This window comes from Oncorhynchus masou, chromosome 9 (assembly GCF_036934945.1).
Source record: "Oncorhynchus masou masou isolate Uvic2021 chromosome 9, UVic_Omas_1.1, whole genome shotgun sequence".
In the NCBI taxonomy this organism is placed as follows: Eukaryota; Metazoa; Chordata; class Actinopteri; order Salmoniformes; family Salmonidae; genus Oncorhynchus; species Oncorhynchus masou.
Genome location: NC_088220.1, coordinates 527,501 through 536,915, shown reverse-complemented (window position 1 = coordinate 536,915; position 9,415 = coordinate 527,501). Strand labels below are relative to the sequence as shown.

Below are 9,415 nucleotides of genomic sequence, written 5' to 3'. Positions count from 1 at the left end.
ACTACAGTCTCCTAGGTATAGGAACTACAGTCTCCTAGGTATAGGAACTACAGTCTCCTAGGTATAGGAACTACAGTCTCCTAGGTATAGGAACTACAGTCTCCTAGGTATAGGAACTACAGTCTCCTAGGTATAGGAACTACAGTCTCCTAGGTATAGGAACTACAGTCTCCTAGGTATAGGAACTACAGTCTCCTAGGTATAGGAACTACAGTCTCCTAGGAACTACAGTATAGGAACTACAGTCTCCTAGGTATATACAGGAACTACAGTCTCCTAGGTATAGGAACTACAGTCTCCTAGGTATAGGAACTACAGTCTCCTAGGTATAGGAACTACAGTCTCCTAGGTATAGGAACTACAGTCTCCTAGGTATGGGAACTACAGTCTCCTAGGTATAGGAACTACAGTCTCCTAGGTATAGGAACTACAGTCTCCTAGGTATAGGAACTACAGTCTCCTAGGTATAGGAACTACAGTCTCCTAGGTATAGGAACTACAGTCTCCTAGGTATAGGAACTACAGTCTCCTAGGTATAGGAACTACAGTCTCCTAGGTATAGGAACTACAGTCTCCTAGGTATAGGAACTACAGTCTCCTAGGTATAGGAACTACAGTCTCCTAGGTATAGGAACTACAGTCTCCTAGGTATAGGAACTACAGTCTCCTAGGTATAGGTATAGGAACTACAGTCTCCTAGGTATAGGAACTACAGTCTCCTAGGTATAGGAACTACAGTCTCCTAGGTATAGGAACTACAGTCTCCTAGGTATAGGAACTACAGTCTCCTAGGTATAGGAACTACAGTCTCCTAGGTATGGGAACTACAGTCTCCTAGGTATAGGAACTACAGTCTCCTAGGTATAGGAACTACAGTCTCCTAGGTATATAGGGAAGTCTCCTATGGGAACTACAGTCTCCTAGGTATAGGAACTACAGTCTCCTAGGTATAGGAACTACAGTCTCCTAGGTATAGGAACTACAGTCTCCTAGGTATAGGAACTACAGTCTCCTAGGTATAGGAACTACAGTCTCCTAGGTATAGGAACTACAGTCTCCTAGGTATAGGAACTACAGTCTCCTAGGTATAGGAACTACAGTCTCCTAGGTATAGGAACTACAGTCTCCTAGGTATAGGAACTACAGTCTCCTAGGTATAGGAACTACAGTCTCCTAGGTATAGGAACTACAGTCTCCTAGGTATAGGAACTACAGTCTCCTAGGTATAGGAACTACAGTCTCCTAGGTATGGGAACTACAGTCTCCTAGGTATGGGAACTACAGTCTCCTAGGTATAGGAACTACAGTCTCCTAGGTATAGGAACTACAGTCTCCTAGGTATAGGAACTACAGTCTCCTAGGTATGGGACAGTCTCCTAGGTATAGGAACTACAGTCTCCTAGGTATGGGAACTACAGTCTCTAGGTATGGGAACTAGGTATAGGAACTACAGTCTCCTAGGTATAGGAACTACAGTCTCCTAGGTATAGGAACTACAGTCTCCTAGGTATAGGAACTACAGTCTCCTAGGTATAGGAACTACAGTCTCCTAGGTATAGGAACTACAGTCTACTAGGTATAGGAACTACAGTCTCCTAGGTATAGGAACTACAGTCTCCTAGGTATAGGAACTACAGTCTCCAAGGTATAGGAACTACAGTCTCCTAGGTATAGGAACTACAGTCTCCAGTCTCCTAGGTATAGGAACTACAGTCTCCTAGGTATAGGAACTACAGTCTCCTAGGTATAGGAACTACAGTCTACTAGGTATAGGAACTACAGTCTCCAAGGTATAGGAACTACAGTCTCCTAGGTATAGGAACTACAGTCTCCTAGGTATAGGAACTACAGTCTCCTAGGTATAGGAACTACAGTCTCCTAGGTATAGGAATACAGTCTCCTAGGGAACTACAGTCTCCTAGGTATAGGAACTACAGTCTCCTAGGTATAGGAACTACAGTCTCCTAGGTATAGGAACTACAGTCTCCTAGGTATAGGAACTACAGTCTCCTAGGTATAGGAACTACAGTCTCCTAGGTATAGGAACTACAGTCTACTAGGTATAGGAACTACAGTCTACTAGGTATAGGAACTACAGTCTCCTAGGTATAGGAACTACAGTCTCCAAGGTATGGGAACTATACTGGGTATGGGAACTATACGGGAACTATACTAGAGCGTTGGACTAGTAACCGAAAAGGTTGCAAGTTCAAATCCCCAAGCTGACAAGGTACAAATATGTCATTCTGCCCCTGAACAGACAGTTAACTCACTGTCCCTATGCCGTCATTGAAAATAAGATTTTTTTCTTAACTGACTTACCTAGTTCAATAAAAAGAAATCCTATCTTTATGTATATAACATAGATTGTGGTTTATTTAGGTCTAATATATTGAAGACACAGTTCTGCAATGAAGTAGAAAAGACAAATTGGATTTATTCAGAGGTATCAAAAACAAATAACAAACATTTGCAAAAATAGATGTAAGAAATATATTACTTTAGATCAATAAATAGCACATAGGTAATCAGACAGACAGCAGTCTCTGGTGAGTCTGATCCCCGTCTTAGTGCTTTAGGGGTTCTGACTCTACCAGAGCTGTTAATAGTACAAATTGCTAACAGAATTAGCATGCTAATAATGCTAACAGAGCTAGCTGCTAATAACAGTACATGATGTTAACAGAGCTAGCAGGCCAATAATGCTAACAGAGCTAGCCGCTGCTAACAGTACATGAAGCTAACAGAATTAGCATGATGCTAACAGAGCTAGCGTTAGCTAACAGCTGCTAGCACTTCAGAGGCATGGTGGTGTTTCAGAGGTATCTGATGGTTGGTTGGCTGTTTCCTGCAATATTGTCAGGTTTTTCAGGGTCTCATGGTATTTTATAAAAGGCATACATTTGCATTTGAATGGGGCTTTCCAGTCCACTTTCAACTAAACCTTCTGGCGCTCTCCGAGCCGGCTGATTGGCCAGAGATCAGAGATACATTCATTGTTTGTCAACAATAAAGAGCCCGAGGAGTGATTTATCCAAACCGGCGTCGTTTGCCGAGGCATTAGCGGGATTCCCTCAGGAAGACAGTTTGTCTCTGTGTGAACAAAGCTGTGGGACATTGAGAGTAATTAATGATTCCTGAGAATCTAGTTGGTAAATATGACAACTGTCTGTGAGTGATCAAGGGAGGGTTTACTTGCCCATTTTGTTAAAGAGTTGTGTCAGGTCAACAATAAAAAAAAACATGTGATTATCAAAAGCTGCCCACTCTCGTTAAATAACTTCGCATCTTTGACAACGATTCTTTGACTACAATGTCTTCTCTTCATCCCATTAAAATACTTCTAACTTCCTTTAAAGAATTGACCCTTTCCCCCATTCACCTTCTGCCATTGACTTCTCTGTCTCCTCCTAGAAGTTGAGGTGTTCTAGGCAGATCTATGGGTATCATTCACCTTCAGCCATTAACTTCTCTGTCTCTTCGTAGAAGTTGAGGTGTTCTAGGCAGATCTATGGGTATCATTCACCTTCAGCCATTGACTTCTCTGTCTCTTCCTAGAAGTTGAGGTGTTCTAGGCAGATCTATGGGTATCATTCACCTTCAGCCATTGACTTCTCTGTCTCCTCCTAGAAGTTGAGGTGTTCTAGGCAGATCTATGGGTATCATTCACCTTCAGCCATTGACTTCTCTGTCTCTTCCTAGAAGTTGAGGTGTTCTAGGCAGATCTATGGGTATCATTCACCTTCAGCCATTGACTTCTCTGTCTCTTCCTAGAAGTTGAGGTGTTCTAGGCAGATCTATGGGTATCAGTCACCTTCAGCCATTAACTTCTCTGTCTCTTCCTAGAAGTTGAGGTGTTCTAGGCAGATCTATGGGTATCAGTCATCTACAGCCATTAACTTCTCTGTCTCTTCCTAGAAGTTGAGGTGTTCTAGGCAGATCTATGGGTGTCATTCCTTATTCTACAGAGGATGCTGCGATAACCATACTGCCATATTGGTAGCCAGAGAAACGCCTTTCAAGGCGATGGGGCAGACCTGTGGATTGAACCCATAAACTAGGCCACTTGGTTTGTCCCTCTTGTCCTGTGATGCCAGGATCACTTCTTTATGACCTTTACACCAGGAAGGGCAACAATGAGGGTTCCATCAGTTCTAGAGCTCAATGTCTATCCAAAACTCAATGACTAATCACCTGTAGTTGAGTGACACTTACAGTACATTGTCAATGACCCTGTCACGACTAGTATTGTGACAGTCACAACGACTCGACACCAATCGTGACAGTTCAGTTCCAAGTCCAGGCTAAGACAGACAGCCCTCCATCTGATCCTACTCTTCCCCTTAGCAGCTTGGTGAGGTGGTGATGGGGCTGTGGAGGAAGGAGAGCTGTCTGTGTCCAGCAGAGCTGTGGACGGGGATAGACACGGGGAAGTTAAAGACCGTACTGCTCTTCCCCAGGGCAGGGCTCCCGGCTTCCGACGAGCAGGATGAAGTAGCCAGGAGCTGGGACTCAAACCGTAGCAGTTGGCCCATGAAGCTGAAGTTAGGACTGATGATGCTGCGGCGTTGCTTGACGAACTCAAAGGCCTCGTCCAGCTTCACGCGGTTGGTCCTCATCAGGTAGGCCAGACAGATGGTGGCGGAGCGGGAGATGCCGGCTTGGCAGTGGACAAACACACGACCGCCTTTATTACGGATGGAGTCTACAGGAGAGAGAGAAGGAGAGGGGAGATTAGTACAACTATGTATCAATACAACATATTCAACTTAGTTCTTCTGTAAGTGTGAGACAGTTGTATAAGTTGTTGCCAGATTTCTGAAAGGTTTCTCTTGACTGTGTTAGAATACCATTAGTCCTTTATGTAGCTCAGTTGGTAGAGCATGGTGCTTGTAATAACAGGGTAGTGGGTTAGATTCCAGGGACCAAAAATATGTAAATGTATGTAGTTCTGTCCTTGAGCTGTTCTTGTCTATTAATGTTCTGTATTATGTCATGTTTTGTGTGGAACCCCAGGAAGAGTAGCTGCTGCTTTAGGAACAGCTAATGGGGATCCTAATAAAATACCAATGGCTTTGGATATAGGTGGTAGCTAACTGGCATATATTACCATTGCCTAGCTGTTACTACAGCAGTTACTTTAACAAGTATGTGATGAATCTGTCTACACTGGCTTCCTTGCTCAGTCAGACCAACCATGTCCACATGCTTCCCAGTTATCTTAGATTCATTCTGACTATTTTGAGGAAGTGTATACGGGCTACGGTGTCTCTAGATGGACAAACAATACTATTTCTGCTTTTTCTAGTTTTTCAAGCGAAGGTCTTTTAAGGGAGTATACGAGCACACTGCCTTCGGCAAGGCGCCAGCCGAACTGAAGCATGCGGAAGCCGTAAGCCACAGCAGGAAGTGACCAACGTCCTCTTTGCTCAGTCAGTAGGCCTACTGAACCACAGCAGGAAGTGACCAACATCCTCTTTGCTCAGTCAGTAGGCCTACTGAACCACAGCAGGATGTGACCAATCGAAAAGTAGGTTATTTCAGTTGCAAATCACCCTCCATAGTGTTGCTAACAAATGGTGTTGCTAACGGACCCAAGTCATTAATCCAGGAAGAGGGCAGTTAGATGGTTCTGTGGGGGGGTTGATCGGGGGCAGTTAGATGGTTCTGTGGGGGGGGGTTGATCAGGGGGAGCTATTCCCCAAGGAGAGGGGGGCAGAAGGGGACAAAGGGGGGTTGGCTGCCCCCCTGCTGGGGTTATTAATCTGGGAGAAAGGCCGGTCGTGAGCCTGGTGGAGAAAACTACCTTTTGTCCCGACAAAACAAAGAGATGGAGGGGAGAGGAGGGAGCTGCATTCAACCATCAGCCTCTCTCTGGGTGCGCCCCAAATGGCTCCCTCTTCCCTATATAGTACACTGCTTTAGACCAGGGCCCTGTGGAACCCTATTCCCTATATAGTACACTGCTTTAGACCAGGGCCCTGTGGAACCCTATTCCCTATATAGTACACTGCTTTAGACCAGGGCCCTGTGGAACCCTATTCCCTATATAGTACACTACTTTAGATCACGGCCCTGTGGACTGGATCAGACGGTTGCTCTGGGTTTGGAAGGAACTTTTTTCAATTTAAATCCAAGACGTTGAAAGGAGGAGAGGAGAGAGAGATGGAGAGAGGGAGGGATTTGGCTGTTGCATTGGAGAGAGGGAGGGGGTTGGCTGTTGAGAGGGAGGGGGTTGGCTGTTGAGAGGGAGGGGGTTGGCTGTTGAGAGGGGGGTTGGCTGTTGAGAGGGGGGTGGCTGTTGAATTGTAGTTGTTTGTTTTTCCTCCAAACCAATGGCTTCTATGACTACAGTTGTGGTTGCCTTGCTTGGTGATTGTGTCCTATGTTTGACAGTTATCTAGAGCTATGAGAGAATTCAAACTGAACTAGGTAGCTAGCTACTTACAACGACTGTGATATCGTGACCTGCGCACGATATCCCAGAATCTTAAGGCTGAACCCAGAACCTTATGGCTGAACCCAGAACCTTATGGCTGAACCCAGAACCTTATGGATGAACCCAGAACCTTATGGCTGAACCCAGAACCTTATGGATGAACCCAGAACCTTATGGATGAACCCAGAACCTTATGGCTGAACCCAGAACCTTATGGCTCTGAAATATCATCTGGGTTCAGCCTTAAGGTTCTGACACTTCTGAATTTGACATGTGTAACAGTATAATTTTAAACCGTCCCCTCGCCCATACCCGGGCGCGAACCAGGGACCCTCTGCACACATCAACAACAGTCACCCTCGAAGCATCGTTACCCATCGCTCCACAAAAGCCACGGCCCTTGCAGAGCAAGGGGAACCACTACTTCAAGGTCTCAGAGCAAGTGACATCACCGATTGAAACGCTATTTAGCGCACACCGCTAACTAAGCTAGCCGTTTCACATCTGTTACACATGTTCTGTAGCTATTTATATAAATAAATGAAAGAGTAACACTATTTTACCCAGATTGATCATCAGACAAATTACTGTCGTCACTGAACATCGATGTGACAACATAATTTACTTTAAGATTTCTTGACAGTGTTGTTTTGTTGTTCGCGTGCCATTATTGATGGCTAGACTAGCCTAGCCCATCCTTAGAGGGAGGTGGCAAACACATGTTCCCATTGGTCCGTCTGTATTCATTCAGGCTTGCGATTGGATTGAAGACCTTAGAGCTCAAATGGTTTAATGCTGATAGAACATTCTAGTTGAAATGTTTGTTTTTTTTCCACCTAAAATTCACTTTGAAAAATATCAAACTTCACAGATATATGAAGAAAACATCTAAAGATCAGTTAAATGTGAATAACACATTTTTTGACAAATATCTCAGATATAACCTTATAGTTCCAAGGCCTAAATACCCAGCTACCTGAAGCTGAATAGACCGTTCGCCGTTCTGAATAGGAGTGTCTGCTAAATGACGGTAATGTAAAGACACTCACCGATAAACTCTATAGCCTCATTGAACCAGGAGGAGATATCAGCCTTGTGGTTGTCCTCTACGGGGATACTCTTGTACTGGAAGGACTCTTCAAAGTGGTTGGGGCAGTTAGCTGATACGTTGATGAGAGCAGTGATACCCAGCATGTCTATCATGTCCTTTCTGGAGGCATGGTAGGCACTGCCCAGGTAGAGGAAGGGAAGGATCTCCACTGGACCTCCCTGGAGAGGAGAGGAACAGGACGGACAAGAGTTAACCACCACAATAAAGAAAAGATAGTCTAAGATGTTCAAATCTAGAGTTTGATGACACATTGACATTGTTTTGAGAGTAATAACATGTCAAAGTGTTATTGGAGATGAAGATAGGAACAGAAAACAATGTCATATCCTATCAATACTTAGGCCTGTCGCCTACCAAATTGAGGTTAGTTTAAGACGGCACAATCTATTGTTTTGACGACACACTGACGTTGGTTTATTTATTATGCAGGTAAAAGTGCTGTTAAACAGTAATAACATAGAAAATACATGTTTTAGAAGAAAACCAACCTGGTCATAGAGCGGTGTACTGCATGGACTGCAGCCGGGCTCGGCGCTGTCTGGACGGGCGCTCAGGGGTAGACTGAGTCCCTGTGGAGATGACGGCTTGGTACACATCTCTGGATACTCCGAGGAGAACGCGTCAAAACCACCTAAACAATGACATGATAGGACGTAAGGATACTGTTGTTACCATCTTATAGTTATAAACAGTGACAGCTGTAAAGCGGCTGTTTTGGAACAGTCAGTGTTCAATAACTGACGCAGGCCTACACAATGGCATTTGTTGTGCGCCGTTCGTTATTACCACGAGGCCGTAAACAATATAGAAATAGGCTACTATAATACGTTTATAATAAATCAAATAAATGTACCCGTGAGAAAGAAGACACGGGCTCCACAAGGGTCTCGGCACAGAGCTGTCACCGCGAGCATTAGAGTCCCGTCCTTCTTCACTTGGCCGAAGTCCAAACTCCGATCATCCAGAAACACTACGGACTGATACTCCCCGGAGAGAAGCCGGTTCCGCGTGTCCTCGTTGGGCACGATGTGTCCCACCCCCAGCCCCCCTCTGGCCCTCCGGCGGACTATAGTACTGAAGCGGACGTTGGTGGACCCGGGGATGTGAGAGGAGTTGAAGGAGAAGAATGAGCGGCAGTCCAGGACCAGACAGCCCGGGTCGTCCCCCTCCAGCAGCCCGCGGAGGGACATTGCATCGATGCTGGGGACTTCCATTATCACCATAGTAGGAGGACGGCGAGCGGAATATGTCAAATCCAAAAACATAGGCTGTGGAACAGGCAAATAAACCCCTGGGTGTCGGTGTCACCTGTTCCTATAGAAACGTGTTTTCTAATTATTTTAATTCACAAGTAGATTTCTTCTTAAAATAGTTCTATGTTCTTTTGTTCTCCTTTGCTTAGTTGGGGTTTATCCCAAAATGAAGGTAATTTGAGAAATAAAAAAACGAGTCGGCCGAGCAATGAATAATTTTAGAATTAAAAACTAAAAACAATCCGTCCGTATTCTCGGGTGAATTTTCTGTGGTTGTTTCTTGTGTATAAAAGTATTCCTTTTGATTTCCGAGGTTGTTCTGAGGGGAGTTTGTGAAAAGGACTTATATATGATCATTTAGGAAGTATTGACGTCAGACTCCTCCTTTCCTGGCACATTGCCCGCTCGAGTTTGCACGTACGTCATTGTGCTTTTCTCCCCTCCTCTCTCTCAAGTCAATCCAAAGGGTTTTATTGGCATAGGAAACCTATGTTTACATTGCCAAAGCTAGTGAACAATTAAATATACAAATCTGACATTAATAGGTCATGAATTACAAAAATTTAAAATAATCTCTCTGTGTAAAAGATACCTGCAAAGCATTATGGGTGC

At 44.5% G+C, this 9,415-nt stretch overlaps 1 protein-coding gene across 1 annotated transcript; it reads right to left on the bottom strand.

Annotated features, from left to right (window-relative positions):
- Nucleotides 1-2,417: 2,417 nt before the first annotated feature.
- Nucleotides 2,418-9,132, bottom strand: dusp1 (dual specificity phosphatase 1). The gene is made up of 4 exons (XM_064973019.1): nucleotides 8,404-9,132; nucleotides 8,039-8,181; nucleotides 7,489-7,708; nucleotides 2,418-4,705 (listed from the first exon to the last, which is right to left on the bottom strand). The coding sequence occupies exons 1-4, from the start codon at nucleotides 8,813-8,815 to the stop codon at nucleotides 4,344-4,346; spliced, it is 1,137 nt and encodes a 378-aa protein (XP_064829091.1). The 5' UTR covers nucleotides 8,816-9,132; the 3' UTR covers nucleotides 2,418-4,343.
- Between the last annotated feature and the right edge of the window lie 283 nt (nucleotides 9,133-9,415).

Excerpts from the sequence above, each read along its gene's own strand:
- dusp1 (XM_064973019.1), bottom strand. The coding sequence starts at position 8,815 with ATGTTTTTGGATTTGACATATTCCGCTCGCCGTCCTCCTACTATGGTG. Across the intron at positions 8,182-8,403 it reads CCGTGTCTTCTTTCTCACGG|GTGGTTTTGACGCGTTCTCC; the intron begins GTACATTTATTT and ends GTCATTGTTTAG. Across the intron at positions 7,709-8,038 it reads GTACACCGCTCTATGACCAG|GGAGGTCCAGTGGAGATCCT; the intron begins GTTGGTTTTCTT and ends TCTCCTCTCCAG.